The following is a 25602-nucleotide window of genomic DNA, read 5'->3' as shown; positions in this document are numbered from 1 at the left end:
TGCGGGGCTCGATCCCAGGACCCTGAGGCCATGACCTGAGCCAAAAGCAAGAGTCAGATGTTTAAACAACTGAGCCACCCAGGTGCCCCCCAAAGATGCACATTTTCCCCACAGATGCTGAAACTGGGACCTGTCTTACAACAATGGTGCCCTTGACACCGTGTTTCTTTCTTATGGAGCGTAAGAGGTCATGCCAATCCTGTGTTACAGCTCATAAAACGTAGCAGGGTGGCGGGTACTCGTGGGATCGCCACATAGTCGAAATCATGCCTTTAGGATACTCTTTTTAAACTGCCGGAGTTCGCGTTTTGCCAGAGCTGTTCACAACCTACCACAGCTCTAGAAAGGATTAAATCTTTATTTTGAGCAAATCTGACTCTCAAAATTAGCCACTCTGGAATAGTAAACAAAACAGAGAGAGAAATGGAAAGATACTCTGGAAAAGGATCTCTTTCTCTGAGAGGGACACTTCTTTGAATAACAAAACACTATCACATGATTATGGATGTGGCCGTTAATGCCTGTTTCCCTCATAGCCTGGCAGCCATGGGATCAGTGTCCCTGTTCTCTGAGCAGCTGGGCTCAGAAGGTCCAGTGTAAGGACAGGACCGTGGAGGGGAGGTAGGACACAAAAAGACACTGGTTCAGCTCAGAGGCCAGGAAGCCGATTCCATCAAGCACAAACTAGAAAACCTCCAACCCCTGTACCTGCCACTACCTGGCCATCTGTGCCCTGGCCCTGGCCCTGTGACAGTTCCCACTGTGCTTGTGTCTGGCCCTCTGGCAACACCTGCCCTCCAACCGCACCCCGTGCTAGAAAATGCCTGGTTGCTTGGGAACCTGTGCTCAGAGCTGCTGGAAAGCACGTAGACCTGGCTGGGGCTCGGGAGACCCAAGTTGGGTCCTGGCTTTCTCAGGCTTGGGGGCCTCAGTTATAAAATGAGAAATGGGCTGGGTTGGTCGTTTTCAAGGACACCTCAAGCTGGCCGTGAGCCCACCCAGGAGGAGAAGGAGGGCAGGGTGTACACTGCTTAAGAGAAACCAACACCTGATCCCTTTGTCCTTAGATACCGTATGGATTCTGTAATTTCAAAATCATGAGAGTTTTTTTTGGCTTGCATTTGTTTTTCAGATCAGGGCAGGGATTTAAAAAGCACGGGAGACCACGGGTTAAATGTGGGGGAGCCTGTCTACTGTTTGCTCAAGTTTCCTTTGGCTTTAAAATCCAAATATCGGGGCACCTGGGTGGCTCAGTCATTTAAGTCTCTAGCTTTGGCTCAGGTTACAATCTCAGGGATGTGGGACGAAGCTGCATGTCAGGCACTGTGCTCAGCAGGGAGTCTGCTTGGGTTTCTCTTTCTGTCTCCCTCTCTCAAATAAATAAATAAAATCTATAAAATCCAAGGTCCCCCTGAGCTGAAGGGATTCATAACACTCACAGCCCTCCCTGGGATGCCCAGGGACCCCCCACCCCCACCCCCTACAACAAGGTGCAAACAAATAAATCTCTTTACTCCCATGGGGTCCAGGCTAATACTTCGAGAAGGAAGGAGGTCCTTATTCCCCAAAGGACCTGGCCAGGAGCTCAGAAAGCCCACTCAGGGTTTCAGAGCAAGACGACATGTTTAGTTCTGCCTTCACTTTTTCCTCATTAGATTTACAGTTTATTTCGTTGTCAAAATAACCTAAGAAGCATATTACAGTCAACCCTTGAACATCATGGGTTTGGTCCATAAGGTACAGCACCGTAAATGTACTCACTTTCCTGTGATTTTCTTTTCCTCCGAACATTTTCTCTTCTCTAGCTGACTTAATTGTTAAGACGACGGTATAAAATACATACAACCCACATAATATGTGTTCGTCGACTGTTTCCGTTATCAGTTAAGCCTCCGGTCAACAGTAGGCTATGAGGAGTTAAATTTCTGGGGACTCAAAAGTTATCCGTGAATTCTCAACTGCATGGGGGGATCAGCACCCCTGAACCCCATGTTGTTCAAGGGTCAACGGTATTAATTTATTTCTTTCATTTTCCCTTTGTAGTCATTCCTCCTATCTTAGAAACAAAATCCCCAAAACAACACAGAAATGGAAGCTTCTCGTTTGCTGAGTGTGTGTGCTGACCAGAAGCCTGGGGTCCACTTCAGAAGTGCTTTGGGGAGGCTGTGCGGGCACAGCTGTCCTCAGTTCCCAGACAGGAGGGACACACATGGGCGCAAGGCGCCAGGGCAAAGGGAAAGGAGAGCCCATGGGGAACGGAGCAAATGGGGAGCACGCAGATGTGACCAGGCGCTGGCCCAGGACCTGCCAGAGGCAGACAGGAAGGCTCTGTGTTTAGGGAGAGGAAATCTAATTGCCGGGGTCATCTCAATACCTTCTAGAAACACTGTGGGTTTCAGAATTCCAGAGCCGGGGCCCCTGCCCTACACCAACTCTGCTGACCCTTTCCAGGAAGAGCTCCTACCAAGGGCTGCGCAGAGTCACCCTCATCCCCATCCCAGCAGTGTCACTGTCACCCCCAGCTGTAGCCACGATCTACTCCAGGCAGCGGGAGCCTTGCCTGGGGACGGCCAGGGAGCTGTCAGCCTCAAGGCACCTGCTTTCCCTTTGCCTCTGTGCCCCACCGCCCTGGGTCAGGCCCACCATCATCCAGAAGGACTTCCAAGCAGCCAGGTGGTGGCTGTCCCTGTAAGAAGGCCAACCATCACCCCGAGGAGTGCAGAGGGGACAGCATGGAAGGTGGGGGGCACTGTTCACCATACAGCTTAGGAGAGGAAAGAGCCAGGAGAAGCGGGGAATACAGAGACGAGAGAGAAGTCAGATTACGTAAGAAGGAGCAGATTTAACAACTAATTAGTTTTGTGAGCCAGGGTGTCAAAAGCAGATCCTGGGGACGAGAGCAGAGTCTGCACTTTCCAAAAGGAGAGCCAGCTGGGGCCTGGTGGAGAATTCCAGCAGGGAGCTCGCACTCAGTGCCCCCGAGCACTGTTCCCGGAGCTCAGGGGCCCGGAGCCTGCATGGCCTCTGCCACTCCTACCACTCAGAAGCTGAGAACATATTTTTTACAGGCAGGGATGATGCTGTAATAGCTTTAAAGCCACGGGGCTTTGAAGAGCAAACCCTCCGAGTAGATAAACCCTCGCATCACGGTTAAATGTGGCCCTGGCCAGTGTCCTTGCTGCTTTTCATCCCACAGCCCTGCAGAGAAGCGGACAGCTCATCAAATGTGTCTTACTGGCTCCTCTGGGTTCCCAGAAACTTTGCCTCCTTGGCCCACCTCTCACCTGGACCTACACCCACCCCGTGAAGGCCCAGGCTGCACACACAGGGGCAGCCCTCTTCTAGCCCCAAGGGGCTTTCTTGGGGGCAAGGGAGCAGGGATGACTGTGACGATGCTGGCGAGCCCTGGGGCGGGGGGCTAGGGGGAGCCCGAGGTCTATCCTGTGCTCCAGGACGTGAGGAAGGCTGCACAGCGCAGCTGTCAAACCTCATTGACCAGTCCCTTTGCAAAGCTTCCCGAGCAGCACAGGAATGACTTGGTGTCAGAGGCGGGGCAGATCCCGGCATCACCGGCGAGCCAGCCGCTGTTCGGGGTCTGATGGTGGCTGAGAGGGGCAGAGCACAAGGCCCGGCACCAGGCCCAATTTCCAGAAGACAGCCAAATGCTTTCACAAGCAACCCAATGCCTCAGAACTAGAACTGGGGAGGCTGAGAGTCCTCATTACGGAGGGCAGGGGACCCTCAGGCACCCAGGGGGACGTGTTGGAGAAAGGAGCTTGGCACCCCGGCCCGTTTGGGGCTATCTTTCTGCTCCAGCCTCTAGAGCTCCTGTCGTAAAGCCCAAACTCCTTCCCAGACCTCCTCGCCTCTCCCACCCAGTGTTTTCACGCTCTGGAGGGTCACACATGACCAGTGTGTCCGGGAAAGGCACCTCCACCTCACCCAGAAGCTCCCAGGTGAAACTGGGGGTAGGAGAGGCACAAGGGGGGGGGGGCAGGGAAATGGGGGCTCTTTCCTCCCACCTTCCCTGATTTCATGAGGGCTCATCGGTGCCCCGCTGCTTCTGGCCAGCAGAAACTCTCCGCGGGAACACTGGTGAGACAGGAGGCTTTGGGTACGTCTGGAAGGCAGTGAAACGTTCCCCGTCGGAAGTTCTGCGCTTTGCAGGTTTCATCACTTCCTGGAGCACAGGGCAGACCTGGGGCTGTCCCCAGCCCCCACCGGTGCTTGCCTGCATCGTCACAGTCATCCCACTGGGCTGTGCCTGCTCAGTCTGGGACCGTCCCCCCATCCCCCACCAGCCTCCTCGCTCACTGCTAGCACCTGGCCCAAGTCTGGCAGGGCACTTGGTAACATCTGGGGAAAGAATGAACGGATTCACGCTCCCTGAGACAGGGTACAGACTGCCGGGTATGAGCCCAAGAACCTGGATCTGAGTCCCAGGGCTCTTACTTACTACCAGTGTGAGCCTCAGTTTCCTTGCCTGTAAAATGGGGCTACCAGGCACCCCGGCCCTCCAGGGAAAAAGGCGAGGGTTAAATGAGACGGCGTCTGTAAACGCCAGAGCACTGATCGGCTCAGGAGCGCGCAGGCATGAACTGGGAGGGGGAGACGGACTTTCCTGCTATTCTAGCAGCTCCTGGGAAATTCCTGAAAACCGGGACAGCAGACCCACCCATCTGATGCGGCGGCTGGCTAAGCACCACCAGGCCATAGAGGAGTCTATGGACACTGCCCGGCGTCTGAGGGCCTGTGGGAGGCAGCCGCAGAAATCAAAACCACAGATCTGTTAGAAAAGTTCAAATGAGAAGCCGACTCTATTTGTCTCGCCTTCCAGCTGTCACCCTGCTGGCAGGTACCGAGGCGCTTGCTCCATCAGACCCTGAATCTCTTTTGCTTTGTGTGCGGAGGTCTGCAATCCCTGCTCTTCCCCCGGTTCTCACCTCGCCGCGCTGCCCAACAGATCCCTCCCACGCATCCCTGCCAAGACGAATTCATGTGCTTCAGATACTCCCACTGCAAGTTTTCTTCACATTTTACAAAGCAAACAGTCCTAGCGAGACTGGCAGGGGCGAGGGGAAGGGGGAGAAAAATCCAGTAACATCACAGAACAGGCTTAATAAAGGATTTTTGCATTTCAGGGTTCCCTGTAATTTTTGCATCAGGCATCATCTTTCTTCATTGGGAAGGTAAGTGACGAAAAGGAGGGCCCTTCCAGAGTCACGTCCCCCAGCGGATTGCCAGCCCTGTGTCACAGAGGCAGCCCCCAGAGCAGCAAAACCAGATGTGGACACAAAGCTCTAAATAGGACTGTGGTGGGCACAGCCCACTGGCCATCCCCTTCCCTCAAACAGCTTAACAGCTTGGCTACAGAAGCTAAAAAGCCCAAGCCTGCTTTCCTCGTCTCCCTTGAAGCTGGGGAATAGCCACATGACCTAACTGGCCAAGAGAACATCAGTGGAATTTTGGGGGGGATTTGCAGGAAAGTCCTTGCTTTCCAGATAATAAAAGAAACAGCTGCTCACACGGCCCATTCTGTTTCTTTCTCTTGAATGGAAATGTGATGTCTGGAGCTGCAGCAGTCATCTTGCAACCATGAGGTGACAGGAAGGAAGGGCGGAGAGAACCACCGAGATGCCAATTCAGAACCTGATTCTGGTTCAGTCCCACCACCTTGGGTCTTCCTTTGTGGGAAAAGTCCACCCCATTTGTTTAAGCCATCATTAACTCAGGTTTTCAGCTACTTACAGCTGAAAGTATTACTAACTTCTCTCTAAAGCAGGACATCCTCCCTGATTCAACACTATTTCTATCATACCAGGTTTTAAAGTAGATGCCTTATGTCATTTGATCTTGGAAGTTTCAACCCGATTTATCCAAGTGCCTATTATTGGCACATCTCTATGCAACAGCCTCACAGCCACTACATACTCAGAAGGGTCAGGAATATGTCCCTTCTAGAACTCCGTATGGCATTCAGCAGCTTAATCATCCACTTAGTGTCCGAGTCAGGGTCTTTCTTAATGAACCATACCCTACACACTCTCATCCAATAGATCTCAAGTGCTACAAATTTCACCATCTGCATATTTTCCTAACCTGCCCATCTCTCCCCACTCCTCCCACCTAGTCAAAGGTACGCACGCCCAGATTACTCCAATAGCCTCTTAACTCGTCTTTGCATCCACACTTGCTCTTTCCACAGTGAATTTATAAAAACACAAATCCGGGGCACCTGGGTAGCTCCGTTGGTTAGGCGACTGCCTTCCGCTCAGGTCATGATCTGGGGGTCCTGGAATCGAGTCCCGCATCGGGCTCTCTGCTCAGCTGGGAGCCTGGTTCTCCCTCTTCTACTCTCCCTGCTTGTGAACTCTCTCTCTCTCAAATAAATAAATAAATAAATAAATAAATAAATAAATAAAATCTTAAAAACAAAAACAAAACCCACAAATCTGACTGTGTCATCCCCTCTCTTGGGAGTCCTTCCATGGCTTCCCATGGCCCCCATGATAAAGTCCAGATTCCTTAAGACCTAAAAGGCCTTGCCTGATCTGGCCACCCCAACCTCTAGCTTCTCCAGCCCTACTCAATCTCTCCTCTTGGCTCTCTGTTTCAGTTGTATTGTCATTCTTTCAGCTTCTCAAAATCACCATCTACACTTCTATTTTGGCGCCACCACACACGACAGCCCCTGGACAAAGGCGCTCCCTTCCAACTTTATGGCCTTCCTCAACCCTTCTCATCACTTTGCAGCCCAAACAGTGATTTTTCATTTTCAGATATTGTAGTTTTCTGTTCCAGATTTCCAGTTCTTCTTTTTTTAAATAGTTCCCTTTTCTCTTCTGAGATTCACCATCTGTTTATTCATCATGACCATTTTTTCCTTTAAGTCCCAGACCATTTATATAACAGATGTCTCTGGCTTTATCTCCTAATTCTAACATCTGGGTCATCTCAGGATCTAGTTCTACTGGGCTCAAGGGCTGCCCCCTCTCCCTTATCTTCTCTTGATTACCAGCCACAATTTTCCGATTTTTCGCAAGTCTAGTACTTCTTTTATTGTATGTGGGGCATAAGCATAAAAACCAGCCATGTAGAGTCTGGATGATGTCGTCTCCCTTTAAAAGTGCTACGTTTGGTTCCGAAAGTTCCTTTCAAAACCGTCGGGTTTATTTTTACTTTTTATTAAGCTGAGTATTTTGATTTTGTCTTTGGTCCTAGGGTGTCATCCACACTTCTAACATATGGCCTTTTGGGGGTCTCAACTGTATACTTCTGGCTGGGCCCTAACTCCAAGATCTCTGAGCACTCTGCAGTCCTCTGGAATCTGATCTCCTCTCTGTCTCTTTATGATCATGTTCTGTTAGGCCTTCTGGAGTCTTGCTTTTGTGCCTGTGCAGCCCTCGGCCAAGGACCTGCAGTGAATGTAGATTTCTGCTCATCGCACCACTGCCACACCACTCTCTTCTCTTGATTTTCAGGGCAAACCAAGTGCTGACCTCCAAAGACAGCTTTTTCAATAAATCTGCACAGAAGTTCAGCAGGAACCAGGGGAATCACCATGGTAACTAACAATTTCTGCTGAACAGCTGAAAATTCACAGCTGACAATTTAAAGAATAATGTCCCTCAGTTAGGTTATAACATCTCCAACTGGAGGCAGAGGTCAAAAAAAAGAAAGAAAGAAAGAAAGAGCTAATGACATGGCCTTTCCTACAATGCCTATCACAGAGTCATCTGGGGGTGACCTGGCTTCCCCCCCAACCAGTAATGCAATGGACCCCAACTGTCAGCAGATTGGGGCTCCCACTGCCTGGGATGTTACAGAAACAGTGTCTTCAGCTTCATTTTTCTCAATCAGTCTCTCGATACGACCATGTGCTTCAAGGGAGCAAGGCACTGTGGTAACAAGTTCCAAATCCGTATGCTCTCCTCTACTACATTCTGAGGAAGTTATCATGGGAAAAGTGCCTCATTGAAGACCTGTCTTTTGAGTGAGAAAACTGGAGGTCATATATCCATATGGCGCTGGTATTGTGAGCTGCTGGGCGACGGTTCTAATTCAGCCAAGTTTTGTCGTGATCAGTGGTTATTTATAACTTTGTGCTTCCTTGGCATATAAGAAGTACAGTGTTAGATCGGACCCAAAGTCCATTTTCAGCAGACTACCGTCTCTCCGACAGAGTACCCCAGGGGCCACTACGGCTGGGTTTAACTATCCTTACAGTGACTGCTGCGGGGGGAGAACTACTGCGGGGGGAGAACTACCCCCGCAGTCACTGGCCTTTCAAGACGCCCTTACCCTCTCATGTCCTGTTTATGTCCACTCCTAAGCGAAAAACTATGGGACTCATCAAACTGCCATGGGAAGTGTCCCTGGTTGGCTCTAGCCATGTCCCTCAATTCCATACCCTGAAACTTGGTAAGCCCGGAGGACATTTGGCAGAGAGTGGTTCTGGCATATCCAGAAGGCGTTCTGCTGCTCAGGCTATTGGTGATTTAATAAGCAAGCCCCCTCTTTCAACAGCTGGCTTGGCCTTCAATCCCTGCACACAGAAAGAGCCAGAAGCTACCTTAAGAACCACTTGGTCCCACCCTCTCCTTTTACTGATGAGAAAACTGAGCCTCTGGACTCATCCCAGTTTACACTATTAGTCAGGGACACAAGAATTAAAATCAGAGCTTTGGATCCTGGTTTAGTTCCTTTTCACTCTGGTCTTCCTCCATGGAGACAGACCAACCTGTCACTCCTATTTTATTTTATTTATTTGAAGATTATATTTTTTATTTATTTGACAGATAGAGATCACAAGTAGGCAGAGACACAGGCAGAGAGAGAGAGAGAGAGAGGAAGCAGGCTCCCCGCAGAGCAGAGAGCCCGATGTGGAGCTTGATCCTAGGACCCCAAGATCATGACCTGGTCTTTAACCCACTGAGCCACCCAGGCGCCCCATATTTTATTTTATTTTTTAATAAGATTTTATTTATTTGTTTATTTGAGATAGAGAGAGCACCCACACAAATGGGGGGGCATTGGGAGAGGGAGAAACAGACTCCCCACTGAGCAAGAAGCCCGATGTGGGGCTCGATCTTAGAACCCTGAGATCATGATCTGAGCTAAAGGCAGAGGCTTAAGAGACTGAGCCACTGAGGTGCCTCTCTTCACTCTTTTTAGATGGCCTTCTCTGGACCCTCTGAAATGTCCTACTATCTTGCTGGAGGTTTTCCTAGTACTATACGGAGGAAGATATATTTTTCCTTTCTAGCTTTATTGCTGATATAACTGCAAATAAAACTGAACGCTGTTTGGCCTCTATGGCAGCACAATGATTGAGTGTGTTGAAAGGTCAGCGAGAAATGTCCAACAATGACCCCCAGGTGCCATTCTTGACTTACCTCTAAAACACCCAAACCCATCACCCTCGCCGTGAGTGACCCTGAGGCTCACGTGCTCCCAGTCTACATACCCATGGCTCCAAGAGCCCTTCGTAGAGTTTATTTCCAACAGTGAGGCTCTCCGATACCCAGAAGACCTTGGTGTTGCCTCCCAGCACAGACAGCATTATTGGGGAGGGGGGAACCACCGGGCGGACACTCACCTTTGCATAAGCAGTTGTCTTAATAAACCACTGTCGGAGGTACTTCTGCTCCACCTTTGCTCCAGAACGCCACGAACAGCCATGTTCATCCACCTGCTCATTGGCAAGCACCGTTTGGTCCACTGGGTCCCAGTTAACCAAGGCCTGTTAAAGTTCATAGAACAAAATGATGTCGTCTGTTGAGCGTACGGAATAGGATCACCTTGAGGCTCCTTGCATGTGTGCGAGTCAGCAAGAGCAAAATCTCTGCCCTGAGACTTGAGGGCATCTCCTTGGGAGGACCGCTGGGTAAGGAAACCACCAGCGCGTTGTTGAACAACAACAACAAAAAAACCAAATACAAGAACTACCTCTGCGCTTTCACCCTCGAGCAGGATTGGGAGAGAGCCGGTGAGCACGTGCCTAATTAAGTTTGGTATCTTCTGGTGTGAGAGGATGAACCTGCAGGATTAGGGACTTTAGTAAACAGAGGAAAAGAAAAAAATGGTACCTGAAACTTAGCAGAATCAGGTTATTTTAGGGAAAACAAATATATTTATTTGAATATAAATAGCTAACATGTATTGAGTGATTACCACACACCAGATGCTGTGCTAAGGTTGGCCCTTCTGAAGAGGTAAGAATATTATATTATTACTATTATTTGTAGCAAGAATTACTATCAGACTTACTCCTGGGGCCAGAGAGCCTTGTGGTGTTAGCAAAAGACTTGCCCCTCATGTAGCACGCTTCCCACGCTTGTGAGTTCATCGGCCAGACAGTGGAGGTAAGAATATTCCTACCCCAATGTTACAGACGGGGAAGTTGAGGAATAGAGAGATTAGATAACTTGTCTAAGGTCACACAGTCAGGAAGTAAGAGTATGGGCAGGAACTCAGGTCTCTCGAAACTATAAAAGTTTTTGCCACTTGTAAAAACTGCTGTTTTTGTTTTGTTTTTTAAGATCGACTGATTGATTTGAGAGAGAGAGAGAGAGTGCATGAATGTGGGGGTGGGGAGGCAGAGGATTCTGCAGAGGCAGGATCCTAAGCAGACTCCCAGTTGAGCGTGGAGCCCGATGCGGGGCTTGATCTCACCACTGCAAGATCACTGAGTGTGTTGAAAGGTCAGCAGATCAAGAGTCAGAAGCTTAATCGACTGAGCCACCCAGGAGCCCCTAAAAACTCCTTTTAAATTAAGGTAGAACATACAGAGAATAACGTGGATCAATCAGAAGTGTACAACTGAACAAATTTTTATCATCGCTCATTATCAAGATATGGAACATTCCTAGCATCCCAGAAAATTCTGCTGTGACTTCTCCCAAATCAGTATCTACCCCCGAAAGGCAGCAATATTCTGGAATCTACCCCCATGGATGCGTCCGACTGACTGAACCATAATGGTCTTAACCATCATGAAGCTTCTGTGCAGAATTCTCATTCAGTTCTGCTGTCACTGAAAAAAGTAGGTTTGCTGTTGATGTTCATTCTATGACATTAAGGTAAAACTTAGAACAAAGGTATCAATGAATACAAATGAATACAATGAATCCAAAGAAGATCTGTCCAGGCACTGAAATATTCTAACTTGATACTGGCTATTTCTAGAAGAATTTTTAAAATAAGAGGCACCTGGGTGGCTCAGTCAATTGAGTGGCCGAATCTTTATTTCAGCTCACGTCCTTATCTTGGGGTCATGGGATCAAGCCCCAGGTTGGGCTCTGTGCTCAGCGGGGAGTCTGCTTGAAGATTTTCTCTCTCTCTCCCTCTGCCCCTCCCCCCATTTGCCCCTCCAAATCCTCTTTCCACCCCAGTCTGCACCTCGGGAAGCTGATCTCTACACCGGCACTCACCGGGCCACCTGCCCTACTCCTGCACTCAACGGTGAGAGGCACCTTGGCATCCTCCCGGTCAGTGGTGTCTGGTGGTCCCAAAGGCAACGCAGCCTCCATCACACAGGCCTCTGCTTCCGCTTCTCCCAGTTCCAACAATGGTGCCTTCAGACTGGGCTGGCAAAGGCCTCCCTCTGTGGCCAGCGCCAGGTGCCTGACCACTGCTTGTGGGTTTCCCTAAACTCTGTACGGAATCCGTCTTTTCATCACCTTTTCTTCAGTAACTGCTTTCGGGTGTGTTCTTTATTTCCTGCCAAGACCATGACTGATCTAGAGACACATCTAAAAACTAGGAGTGGAAGACAGACTAACCCATCTGTGGGTTAGTTTTACAACTAAAACCTAGTGTAGCCACTGAAAAACGGAAGCCTGCAAGGCACAGAGGCGGGGCGGGGGGTGGGCGAGGTCTGCACCGAATGATCTTTTCCCTCTTGTTCCACAGTCCCTAAAAACCTTGAATCCATAAATACAGAGAGACAAAATCTAAGACAAATATGTATCCTAGATGTGGGGCACCTGGGTGGCTCGGTGGGTTGGGCAGCTGCCTTCAGCTCGGGTCATGATCCCAGGGTCCTGGACTGAGTCCCACATCGAACTCCTTGCTTAGCAGGGAGCCTGCTTCTCCCTCTCCCTCTGCCTGTGCTCCCCCTGCTTCAGCTCACTCTCTTTCTCTAGCTCTAATCTCTCTCCAAATCTAAAAACTTCGGGTTAATAAACTAAGGATGACTTACTTCTCTACTATCATTGCCCGGACGAGTGGTTACAGGCAGGGGTACCTCTTCAAATGAAAAGATAAGGAGGACTAGGTGGCTCAGTTGGTTGAGCGCTGACTCTTGGTTTCGGCTCAGGTCATGATCTCAGGATAGGGCTTCGTACTCAGCGGGGAGTGTGCGTGAGAACTCCCTCTCTCCCTCTGCCCCTCCCCCACTCATTATTTCCCTCTCTTTCTCAAATAGATAAATCTTTTTAAAAAATAAAATAGGAGGGACGACTGGGTGGCTCAGTCATTAAGTGTCTGCCTGGGCTCAGGTTATGATCCCAGCATCCTGGGATCGAGTCCTGCATCGGGCTCCCTGCTCGGTGGGAAGCCTGCTTCTCCCTCTCTCTCTGCCTGCTTGTGTTCCCTCTCACTGTGTCTCTCTTTGTCAAATAAATAAAATAAAATAAAATAAAAAATAAAATAAAATAGGAGCACCTGGGTTAAGTGGGTTAAACCTCTGCCTTTGGCTCAGGTCATGGTCTCAGGGTCCTGAGATCAAGCCCTGCATCCAACTCTGCTCAGCAGGGAGCCTGCTTCCCCTCTCTCTCCACCTGCTTGTGATCTCTCTCTCTGTGTCAAATAAATAAATAAAATCTTAAAAAAAAAAAAAAAAGAAAGAAAGAAAAGAAAAGAAAAGGAAAGAGAAAATGAAAGGGCTAAGTATTATTTAGGAACACTGACAGGTCTTTCAAGAGCCCCCATCCCCCCCAAAAAAGATGTACAACTAAAACTGTATAAAATAGAGGAGAAAGAAAGGAAGGAAGGAAGGAAGAAAGAAAGAAAGACAGACAGACAACAGACAGACCTTTGAGGATATGGGAGAAACAAATAGCACTGCAGATTACAAAAACAAATAGGACTTTATTTTCTTATCAACATTTCTGGCACAGCCTGGCATCTCGCAGATTCCAGGTTACAAAATACAATGAGGGAGCTGTGCTCCAAAGAGGTTTACACGTTATAATAAAACCCTGGCACTGAACGAAAGACAAATAAAAGCAAAACACAAACCCAATTTTGCTCCCCCCACCCCTCACCAAAAGTCTTGGTGGGGGAGAGAAAAAGACCAAGGGAAATAGTATCTCAAATCAAAGATGCATCAGCTGGGAGAAACCACTGGCTTTTCTTTCCAGGATCCAATCCAGCCCATCCCCAGACCTGCAGGGTTCAGGTGCAGCCTCTCCGCAGGGGGTTCATCCAGGGGGTGTGCCAAATACAGGGCCACTGAGGTTCTGGGTCTGTAGCATGTGCAGCCTCGTGAGGCCCCCAGGACCTGCTTCCCAAATCCCTTTTCTCAGGTCTCCATTCTTATGAAAGTCTCTACCATGCAACCTCCCTTGAAACCAGGGTCTTCTCTTATCTGGTGTTCCTGGATTTTTACATCTTGAACACTGACTTTGACAGATACCCTGACTCCTACTCAAGCACAGTCTTGCTACATTTAATATTCGTTTCTGGACAATGTCACTGACTACGGTCATGTCTTTTCCCTTCCTGGTTGACCTTTGTTTGCCAACACCTATTAAAGCCACCTCCGTGCTCCCTTACAGTAAACTAGGCTCATTGGTAAAACACAGCCTGTGTCGGTATTTCGAAACCAACCTTAAATCACTGATTAAATCGATCCATGAGACCACGAAAACACCTGCAAACACACTGAACCCCGTGAGGTTCTGCCCACTGCTTCGCTCACATAAGTCATCTGGTAACATCACAGAAGGAGCCGTTCCAAATAAGGGAATTTCCCCAGCGGATCAAGGGTTAAATACCAGCATCTGTATTTTTTGTTTGTTTGAGTGATTCGTGGGACGCTTTCAGAAAGCTTTTTAGAAATGCGCCCCATGACACACTCATAAACCTCAATCAGCCAGGGCCACGAGGTGGGTGTCCCATCATTTCTGTCCCCTCCCCTTGCTTCCCTTCTTGGCCTGTAGGTTCTCAGAGGTGTGGGTGACTATGGGCACCACTGGGGATTCTCAGGGTGTTTTCCTCTCGAATTCTCATTCATCAATTCTCTCTGTGACACAGCTGCTGTGTGGCACCGACTGGCCCAGTGAGCCTCCTGTTCCAGACCTCCTGCTTCCTCTCAGCCTCCCCTTTCACGTGGGTCCTCCTCCCCTTCCTTCCCTGGGCCCCACCCTTCATATAGAGCACCGGTCCCTTCTAGATCACACCTTCCACTGCCATGCTTTCGTCTCCTAGCCAACGCCTCTCAGGCTACCCTCCATCGTTTCCCTTGCTGCTTATCACCTCAGGCTCTCCTATCCGTTCCTCAGTATTCTGTGAGGCAGCTGCGGGTTCCAGAAGGATGCTTTAGGGTACTGATTTTCTCAAGGTCCACTAGCTATTTTCCCGACAAAACCATGCCTCACTAAGGAACACCACATAGACCTTATTAGAAAACCAAACTCTCAAAATCCATCTTGCTCCCATCCACCCTGGATGGGCCTGAGTTTAGAGGGAGTCCGGAGGGGAGGGTTTCCAAGGCGACCGGTTATTTACTGCTACTGCCTGCCGTCGCCACCAGGGGGCAGAGCGGGAGAGGCTGAGGGTGTGCGCACCCTGTGTGGTCCCTGCCTGCGCTCCCTGCTCCGGGATGCTGCAAACCTGGCTCACTCGGTGAGTGCATTAGCTCCGTCCCCAGCTGCCTCTGAAAATCCTGCAGGAGCCCAAAGGCAAACTCACAGATTGGGTGGCTTCCACAATTCCCAATGCTCAAGCACAACACAGCACCCTCCCCAAGAACTACCTCTCCGTCATTTTTTTTTTTTAAACCAGAGCAGTGAAATTAACATTCTGCCAAGTGTACGTCTTTATAACCATAGTTTTGGCTGAAAATCTTTTTGTTTCGTGAGAGCAAGAAGAGATGCCCTTTGCAAAGGAAACGAGCATTTTGATAGACGGCGCTAGTCACGGACAAAAGACTTCCACACTCCAGCTATGTTTGGTAATGCCTTGCTAAAATACTCTCCCCAAATGTAAGTTCATTTAGACAGCTTATGCCAGAACTGAATTTAAGGGTTAAGGCTATATCCTATTTTTTTTTTTTAAAAGTTATGACAATGCTGTTAGAGGAAAGGCATTATTAATAGGTGGGCTATTTTTGGCTTAAATTGCTTCGCAGAGAATGTTACCTGCAGTCTTTCTAGAGTCAGTTAACTTCCTGATGTTAATTTCAAAAGTTTGTATTTCGCAATAAACCGTGTGAGCGGAATACCAACTGGCATTGATTCATTTTATGTTTTAAAGCCAATCTGGAAATAGCTACCCAATAAAAAGGAGACCTACATGAAATATAATACCTTGCATAGGGCTAACGCAGATCTTCAAACATACCAAGTGTGCATTTCTGCCTTCTATTTGGGATTTATTTCTTTCCTTCTTTTTTTTTTTTTTTTTAAGATTTTATTTATTTGACAGATGGAGATCCGAAGTAGGCAGAGAAGCGGGCAGAGAGAGAGGAGAAAGCAGGCTCCCTGCTGAGCAGAGAACCCAATGCGGGGCTTGATCCCAGGAGCCTGGGACCATGCCCTGAGCCAAAGGCAGAGGCTTTAACCCACGGAGCCACCTAGGCGCCCCTGGGATTTTTTTCTTAAGATCACGGCTAGGTGGACTCCAAAAAAAATTAATACACCAAACACCTTTCAGGTAACAACTAGCCACAAGACCACTACCTTTCTAAATCAAATCCAGAGAATAAGCTACCTTATTCTTCCCTAATACCTGGCTGTGGATGGGGTGCCTTAGAATTAGCCGGGAAGCTTTAGGAGTTTTTTTCCAATTTCACCAAACCACGACTCCAGGTAACTCCACGGGCATGCTCAGGCAGGCATTTATTGAGCACCAACTGTGTGCCAGGCACTCCAGGTTCTTCAAAAGCACCGATTTGGTTAATCCTCAGGGAATCAGGGAGAAGAGGCTTATGGCAGGCAGAACAATCACACCCCAAAGATGTCCACATCCCAGTCCCTGAAACTGGTGAATATGTTACCTACATGGCGGAAGGGTCTTGGACGATATGATCAAATGAAGGATCTCGAGATTGGAGAGATCAGCCTGGATTATCCAGGTGGCCCCAAAGTCATGTCAAAGACTCTTGGAAGAGAAAGGGGGAGGCAGGGAGTCAGAAGGAGATGGGACGGTGGATGCACAGGGCAGAGAGACTGCAAGATCTCTCTTGCAGTTTCTGCAAAGGCTCTGGCTTGAAGACTGAGGGTGGGAGAGGGAAGTAGGGTCAAAAGTCAAGGAAAGCAGGTAGTTTCCAGAAGCTGGAAAAGGCAAACAATCCCATTCTCCTCTAGAATCTCCAGAAGGAGGCTAGCCCTACTGGCATCTTTTTATCCCAGGGAGACCCATTTCATGGACTTTCGACCTCTGGAACTATAAGACGATCAACTTGTGTTGTTTTTAGAAGACCCCGTTTGTGGTCATTTGTTACAGCAGCAACAATAGGAAATGAATACAAGTTGTTCCTAAGAGAGAAGCTGTCAGTGGGGGAAACTGAATTGTGTTCCCCAAGGGGATGCACTTGGGGGAGGGGTGCGAGGTGAGGAGGAGAGAGACATCTGGAGCCAGCAGGAGGCTGTGTCCATGCCATGAGACCCTCTCCCAGACTCCCTTCTGTCTTTAAAAAAGTTACTTAGCTCCTAAGATGCCGCGTATGATTGGCTTTGGATCCAACCCAAGAGTGACAAGATTCAGTTTCCTATCTGGGTTTGACGTGCTGGGAGAGGTACCGGGAACAAACCCCAAGGGCGGAGACAGAGAAGCAAGTGTCCTATGTATAGGAATACTACCATAAATCTTCAGTGTATTCAAAAATTGTTTCAATAAATAGCTACAAAGAATAAAATCCAGTGAAGGAATATTACACAGCACACACAAGGGCTCCGTGCCAGAAATGCTTACACTATTAAGTCAATGTGCCCCATAATTTCAACATCCCATGCATATAAAATCTTAATTGTTTTTTGAAGATTTTATTGATTTATTTATTTGCCAGAGAGAGAGAGAGAGAGAGTGAGCAAAGCACAAGCAGGGGGAGGAGCAGGCAGAGGGAGATGTAGAAGCATAGAAAATAAACTAACCACACCACTGCAGTGAGGGAACACTGGATAACCCGAGACACCTGCTTAAACTGTTCCACCCACCGTTTACCCTTCCCTGCAGTTTCCCTGCAGGGTGCCCTCTGCTTTCATGTCTCCCTCGGATCTGAGGTCATCCTGTCACCTGGGCAACATAACGCAGCTCCTGGTATCTCCCTCCCTCTGCCTGATGCTGGTGTGGAAGCCCCTTCTGGATATAATTATTGGAGCCAGGGCTGCTCTTCTGGAAATGAGCCTGTCGGGCCACCAGATCAGCACTGAAATCTGTTGATAATTTTCCACTCATTCCCTTCCTACCCTTTCCCTTCAAACTGCTGAATAATGCTTTTAAGAAATATTAGTCAGGGGGCGCCTGGGTGGCTCAGTGGGTTGAGGCCTCTGCCTTCGGCTCGGGTCATGATCTCGGGGTCCTGGGATTGAGCCCCACATCGGGCTCTCTGTTTGGCGGGGAGCCTGCTTCCTCCTCTCTCTCTACCTACTTGTGATCTCTGTCTGTCAAATAAATAAATAAAATCTTAAAAAAAAAAAAAAAAAGAAATATTAGTCAGATCTCAGAAATAGACAAAAGGGACCAGGAAGTAGTATCCTTTCCACATAGGCTGGGGTGGTCCAGTGGGCCCACACGCCCCAGGGATGATCTGATTTTCTAGAGGCTGGTACCTTGGTTTGACTTCTTATTTACTATGATTTAAGTTGTTTTACTACCCAGCCCGGGTACAAGGGGAGAGGTTAACTTACAGAAAACTCATCCCGGTGCAAATGGTTTCCACCTGAGAATAATGCCAACGGCTCCCATCCAGTGAAAATGCACGTGATTTATTTCATAGTGAAGGATGCTCCCCAAATTAGGCTTATGGCCTTGTAGGACATTAGGTGGCTTGGATTCTATTAGCAGGTTCATTTCAGTGTTCCTCTGACTCTACAAATCTCCGTTCTCGAAATCTCACTTTGAACCAGTCTTAACATATGACTGGTTTCCCCACTAACAATAAGGTGGATAAAACCTCTGATGCATGTTCATTTTGTATCGGGGCGGGAACCAGGTCTGTAATTTTCGGAAACTACATTTTAACAATATAAAAAGGTCTACTGCGAGATAAAAAGGTCTACTGCGGGCAGGAACTCCTCACAGATGTTCTGGTCTCTCACCACTGCCCACTTGAGGGGGCTCTGGGCCCAGGAATGGCTGGTGTTTTAAGAAACTAAACTGACCCAGGGAGGTCTACAGGAGTGGGACATCAGTATGCTCCAGTTCCACCAAATTCTCAATTAATTCACCCCCAAATGCTAATGGGGACTCGGGTCTTCCTCCAAAAAAATAAAATCAACTCAACAGCAATGTATTTTAAATAACCCACATATTAATATTCTTAATTTAAAGGAAGGAGCAGGGCACAGGGGTAGGTGTTGATTACTTTGTACAGTGGTTCTCAAAGTGTGACCTCTGGGGTTCCCTGAGGCCCTTTCAAGGGGTCTGCAGGTCAAAACTCTTCATTATAATAATAAGACGTTGTTGGCCTTTTTCCTTGTGTTCACATCTGCACCGAGAATTCAAAAGAGATGGTGGGTGAGCCCATCGGCCCTCAGCATGAAGCAAGGTGGTGGCGCCGGACCCTACGAGGGGACACCGGATTCTTGACCACTGTGCACTTCCGGGAGAAAGGGGGAAAAACGGTCAGCTTCACTGATAATGTGCTTGACGAGGCAATAAAACGTGTTTGTGTGCTTACATCTTAACACTTGAGCACACATCCTCGTTGTATTTTCTGTGATGAAATGGGACGTAGGCCTACGTGTTGCCACACTGGGACAGTTGTCTCGAGAGAAAGCACAAATGGGCCTATCTGAGTGGTGAGCGGATTGGCCAGTTTTTTTTATGATCAGTTTTTTCATGTAACTATGATTTTATGTGACAGAATGGCTGATGATTGACTACGGTGATTGAGACTCAGGAACATGGCAAAAACACGTTCGCAGAAATAAACAATGTGAGCCCGCTGCTCCAAGGGAAACAACTGATGGTTTCTGTTTCCAGTGATGAAATTTGAACTTTGAAGTGAAAAAAAAAAATCAGAATTTTAAAAAACTTGCATCCACCCACTATGAACTTCACAGCTTCCCACCACTTAAAAACTCTTCTGATGGTATTCTGAGATGAAATATGGCAACATTTGGAAGATCTGCATAACTCACTAGACGGGGATTTTCCAAGGGACCGATGCACGATATTACAAGATGAGGCATGGGTAAAAAAAAAAAAAAAAAAAAGAAAAAAAAATCCATTCAAAGTGCAAGACAGACCAATGCATTTCAATGTAGCAGAATATGAAAGTTCATTGATGTTTCAGATTTACTACCGCAACTAACATTGAAAAACCACCCCTTGCTGAGTTTTGGTGTAGTATCAAGAAAGAACATTCAAAAATAATCTGGAATGGTTATTAAAATATGCCTCCACCTGGAGCAGCTTCTGCCTGTTCTCTTGGTGTTTACCACTGTAACTTTAGTAAATCACACTTTGATTTTGGCATATTACCTTTAGACAGTTTTACTAACCTTCTGCCATGGAACAGGAAATATTCAGCCTGATCATACAGCATCCCTTCCACCCCTGACCCCTCTTCTAGTTTGGGGGGTCTTTCTTACCTTGAGCCTTAATGGCTACCTTTCTAACTATTAAAACAAAACAGATGTACCCCTCTAGCTCTTCATCTCTGCTGTGTTGTTATGAAAGGTAAAGGGATTGCCTCACACTTGCCTCTCCTTTTCTTCCCCAATTTCACCCTCTGATTTTGATCAGCCATATGATTTTTGTGTTGTCGAGGTTTTGGTTTTTGTGAAATTTTGGTTTTATTGTGAAATTCAAATCGAGCCTTCTGCATTTGTCTCCACAGTGATTATAATTTTCTTTTAAAGATTTTGTTTATTTATTTGAGAGAGAGAAAGAGAATGAACAGGGGTGCGGGGAGGGATAGAGGGAGAAGCAGACTCCCTGCCAAGCAGGGAGCCTAACTCGGGGCTTGATCCCAGGACCCTGGGATCAACTCAAGGGTCCTGAGCTCAACTGACTGAGGCAACCGACTAAGTCGCCTGGGCGCCCGATTCTAAACATTTTTCAGCTTAAACCACAATGACTATGGAAGCCTGTTCATGGCAAGACCAAGCCGTGTGATATCACCACAGAAAAGCAAATGTAATTCTTTAAATCCCACTGGTCAAAGGAGAATGTCTTCAGCATAAAGGTGCAATGGATTTTCTATTTGTTACTTCTGAATTTTCTAGATCAGTGCTGCTGGCAGGTCACTATTCTGTTACGATGGAAATGTTCCATATCTGCACTGTCCTTACTAGCACATGAACGGGGCTGGTGTGACTGAGGACCAGAGTTATTCATATTACTTCATCTGAATTACTTTAAATTTAAATATCAACAACCACACGCTGCTCATGGCTTTTACACCTCACAGTGCAGTCCCTGGCCACGCTATGATACTCCTTCCCTCCTCTCTCCACCTAAGGCTTATTGGCCATTACTGAGCCCCTGCCAAAATAGGCACCTCCATTTCTTGGGAGACCACTAGATGTAGGGACTACAATAGCTGTTCTTTCTTTTTTTTTTTAAAAGAAGATGTTATTTATTTATTGGAGGGAGAGTGAGAGCAAGAGAGATCACAGTGGCAGAGGGGGAAGGAGACACCCCGCTGAGCAGAGAGCCCAATGTGGGGCTCGATCCCAGGACCCTGAGATCATGACCGGAGCTGAAGGCAGATGCCTAACCGACTGAGCCACCCAGGCACCGCTGTGAGAGCTGTTCTTTCAATAGCATTTCAAATCTTCCCCCAGGCCATGCAAGGGAGATGGTACCACCCATTTAGTAGATGAGAAAACACAATTCCTGGAGTCAAGTTACTCAGGCTGCGCACAGCTGACAGAGGTAGCGGACCTGGACTTAGAGAAACTTCCTCTCTTCCTCTGCTCCCTCCCTGATGTCAGGATGGGCACACCTGGTGGTGGAATTCAAGGGTGACAGAAGCCCTGGGACTGCCCTGGAGGCACCAAACTCAGCCAGGCAGTAGTTACTTTCTGGGTCTGCCATGACTGAATTCATGAACTTGAGGGAGGGTTCATTTCTACTGCTTCTGTGCAGGGTTTGTAGCTTGGTTAACCAGGACATGCTCTAATAAGACTGAGATTTAAAAAAAAATTGTACAGTGCAGGTGACTTTTAACTTACCTCCTTCTGATAGGCCAGCCCAGCTTCATAGAGCTTAATAAAGAGGTACTGAGTCCATTTGTAGTAATCTGGTAAACATGTAGTTATTTCCTGCCAAAGAAGGGGGAAAAATTACTCATAGGCCACTGTCCCCATTCCCCCTCCCCCCATCACCAACGTATGCATGGGCCTTGTGATTCAATTTTAAAAAGCAATCGCACTGCAAAAATATTTACCAACCTCTATTGGCAATTCGTAAAGTGAGGGAAGAAGCAATTCATTCTGGGAAGAACGCTATTACTGAAATGCCACCCCTACCTTTCCCACGGTCAGTTTAATGATGAGAAACTCACTGTCTTCTGCACACCTCTCCCCGGGGCCATGCAAGTAACAGGTAAATGACACTGTATGAAACTGGGCATTATCATTTTTGTCAACATGTATTTTGGGGATCGTGATGTTAATTCACAAATGTAGCTCGTTTTGAAAGCAATCACAAAATTCAAGAGGAGTTTATTTGCCCGTTTCCGCAGGACATTTGAAAACATCATTTGCAAGCAAATCTCATGTTTCTACATGTCACTGGGCCCTGGAAGCTCTTTTAGACTTATTTATATTCCATTTATTCCATTAGGTGAATCAGGCTGTTGCCTGGTTAGGAAGACCCATTAAAATCATTATTAAAATTTAAACTTAGTGGAAAATCACCTGGCTTGCATTTCCAAGCCTAAATCTAAGGTTCCGAAAATACGTTTCCTGTCCCAAAAACGCATTTACTATAGAATGTTTAAAAACAAGCTACTGAAGAACCAATCTCTAAGTTGATAAAGTCAAGTAAGCATAAAACCTGTACACTGTCATACTTCTCGAGTGGTCCTTAACGTCAAAAAAAAAAAAAAAAAAAAAAGAACCCAGCTAATATAAACAAATAAAATCTTTTAAAAAATAAAAGAAACTAAAATAAAAAAACCAGCTAATATCGAAATGATCGTAGGGCAGGGACCATTCTATATGGTTCCATGTGGAAAAGACTATGGATATAAGGCGTATTTCTATCGAAAGTGCAAACAACCCAGTCTTTCTTCAGACGAATGAATGAAGAGACAGGGTTGAAACCCAGGACAGGAGGGCAAGCGGGACAGGAACTGGGCAAGGTGTCAGATAAACTGGGGCCCCCAATGGGCTATTTTTCTTATGTAAGATTCTTGGGTCCTTTGACATGCTATTTTGTAAAAACAGCAGAGCAAATGCCAAGAAAACAAGGAATTCAACTTTGCTCACTGGCTCCACTCCTCCTGTTGCAAGGCAGGTAGTGAAAAACCCGCCAGTCTAACAGCTTGGCTCCCATGGGAGCTGTCCCCCATGCCAGAGCTGAGAGGCCCATGACACAGCTTCCAAGGTCCCAGGATCCCAGGTCTGCAGGGGGGTCATGTACCGACACTTTGCCAACTCAAGAACGGGACCAGCACACAATGGGTGGGTTTATTTCCCCAAACCTCCAAGTTCACCTTTTTTTTTTTTTTTTTTTTAAAGATTTTATTTATTTGACACAGAGAGAGAGAGAAAGAGAGAGCGACAGCAAGAGAGGGAACACAAGCAGGGGGAGTGGGAGAGGGAGAAAGCAGACGCCCCATGGAGCAGGGAGCCTGACATGGACATGATCATGATCTGAGCCGACGGCAGAAGCTTGACTGAGCCACTGAGGTGCCCCCAAGTTCACCTTCTGAGATGTCCTTATCTCTTCTCTACCAGCTACCTGACCACCCCCAGCCCTTGCAGGATGCCACAGAACTCATTTTCCCTAGTTTTCCAGAGAGGCCAATTAAGAACTCCCATTTTCTAACAAAACCCAGGGCAGGAGCTATTCTCTGTATGTTTCATTTTGCTCAGGCTGAGAAGCCCTTGAAATCAAAATGGATATAAATATGCTTGCATGTGGTTACATGTTAACTAATTAAATTTTTTTAAAAGATTTTATTTATTTATTAGATAGACAGAGATCACAAGTAGGCAGAGAGACAGGCAGAGAGAGGGAGAGGAGGAAGCAGGCTCCCTGCAGAACAGAGAGCCGGATGTGGGGCTGGATCCCAGGACCCTGGGATCCTGACCTGAGCTGAAGGCAGAGGCTTTAACCCACTGAGCCACCCACGTGCCCCAAACTAATTAAATTTTTAAGTTAAAAAAAAAAAAAAAGAATGCTTGCATGTTGAATCAAATTGGTATCCCTCCCATAGGTTTCAAAAATTAAGTTCAAATAACATCGGTTCATAATATGAAAACGGGGGCAGTGGTGTGTGAGGGGTGGGTAAGGGGAATTGGGTAAAAATATTCCCCAGACCTTGTTATTGTGAATGTCGTTTAAAATTCTCATCTGTTATAAGTTTAAGGAAACACGTGAAGCAAATATGACCAAAATCATGACAACTGTTACATATATTTTTCCTTTTTTTTTTTTTTTAAAGATTTTATTTATTTATTTGACAGAGAGAGATCACAAGCAGGCAGAGAGGCAGGCAGAGAGGAGGAAGCAGGCTCCCTGCTGAGCAGAGAGCCGGATGTGGGACTCGATCCCAGGACTCCAAGATCATGACCTGAGCCGAAGGCAGCGGCTCAACCCACTGAGCCACCCAGGCGCCCCCATATATTTTTCTATATATTTAGTTATAAGTAATATAATGTAAAATATATTGTATATTATATATTTTATTTATATATCTTATAATAAATATACAAAACATATACTAAATATATAACATTTAATTATATATTTACTTATATAATTATTCTATATTATATCATATATTACTATAATATGCAATGTTATATATACTATGTACCTAATATATTATATTAGAATACATATATTCTCTATGTATGTATGTGCATCTGTTCTCAGCCCTTGAATCTGCCTCTCTATTGAAAGAAAAATTAAACCACAATGGAACAGCATTATTATCTCCATCTTGGTTTATGGTCTTGAAAACCACTTTAACCTAAAATAGGAAAAAAAAAAAAAGATCCAGTCAGGAAAAAAAGAAAAAGGAAAAGATCGTTACCCAACCAAGCATTAGCCTACTTTCAGTCCGACGTATAATGCAAAGTGCCTTCTCCTCGGAAGCGAGGGGAGGAGAGGGTTGGAGGACCATGGGTCCCCATCTTGCACTCTGGCCTCAAACGTGGCTCTGACCCACTTTATTTACATGGGGTTTCTGCATGTATTGTTTGAAGAAAAAGTAATGTCAGCTGCTAAAAGAGCACAGTTTGAAAACCACTGCCCTGAGCACCATTATCCACTCCTCAGGGTTTGATTTCCATGTCTGCTCATTCACCTGCCTGCAGACTGTAGTGGCCTGCCCGGCGGAGGGGGGTGGGACGGGGAAGACGGGAGGGGGTAGGTGATGGGAGCAAGGGATGCCCTGAGGACAGAACCTGGCCCCCTGCCCCTCTCCTCCCATCTGCTGCACACAGCGCCCAGCCAGCACCCTTAGTCCTACCCACTGCACCCATGAAGAGACGCCAGAGCAGACATCACCAGGCTCCCCACAAATGTGGTCCCAGGCCGACACTGCTCAGAAATGCATTCCATGAAAATGTCATAGAACCCTCCTGGAACCTCTCTTGATTTGCTAACTTTGAAAAAACTCCCCCAAACCAAAATAGCTATTTCTGGTATTCTGATGCCTCCTCTCAGTACAAACCAGCAAAGATATCTTTCTGGAATTAACCCGCTTAAAAGTTGCAACTTTCATCAAGTGACTAGAAATTCTGTGTCTGGGGAACTATTTACTCAAAACCCAGCCCTGCGGAAAAAGGTCTTCAGTGGTGGTGGGGGGAGGGGTCGGCACGCACAAAGATGTTACTGGCCCTTCTTCCCTCCTTTCCCTAAGAAAAGGGTTCTCAACCCGCAGAACGTCCTCTCCCCTGGAACATCTGTAATGCCAGGAGACATCTGTCACTACATAGTGGTGGCGCTACACCACAGTGCACAGGACAGCCCCTAGACCAGAAAACTATCTAGCCCCAAACGTCACTAGTGGCAAGGGGAGAAACCCTG

The 25602-nt window shown here is 47.2% G+C and overlaps 1 protein-coding gene across 3 annotated transcripts in view; it reads right to left on the bottom strand.

The window, feature by feature from the left end:
- The window catches only part of LARS2 (leucyl-tRNA synthetase 2, mitochondrial), a 151185-nt gene that overhangs the window by 77089 nt on the left and 48494 nt on the right, over positions 1–25602 (bottom strand). For all 3 annotated transcript variants that reach the window (XM_059160674.1, XM_059160676.1, XM_059160675.1), the window contains exons 6-7: positions 21570–21659; positions 9599–9742 (exon numbers count right to left, since the gene is read on the bottom strand). In XM_059160674.1, coding sequence (XP_059016657.1) covers positions 9599–9742; positions 21570–21659 — 234 coding nt within the window. The remainder of the gene's footprint in view (positions 1–9598; positions 9743–21569; positions 21660–25602) is intronic.

The sequence above is a fragment of the Mustela lutreola genome, chromosome 2 (assembly GCF_030435805.1).
Source record: "Mustela lutreola isolate mMusLut2 chromosome 2, mMusLut2.pri, whole genome shotgun sequence".
Taxonomy (NCBI): domain Eukaryota; kingdom Metazoa; phylum Chordata; class Mammalia; order Carnivora; family Mustelidae; genus Mustela; species Mustela lutreola.
The sequence above is the reverse complement of the archived record's forward strand: the minus strand, read 5'-3'. Positions and strand labels throughout refer to the sequence as shown.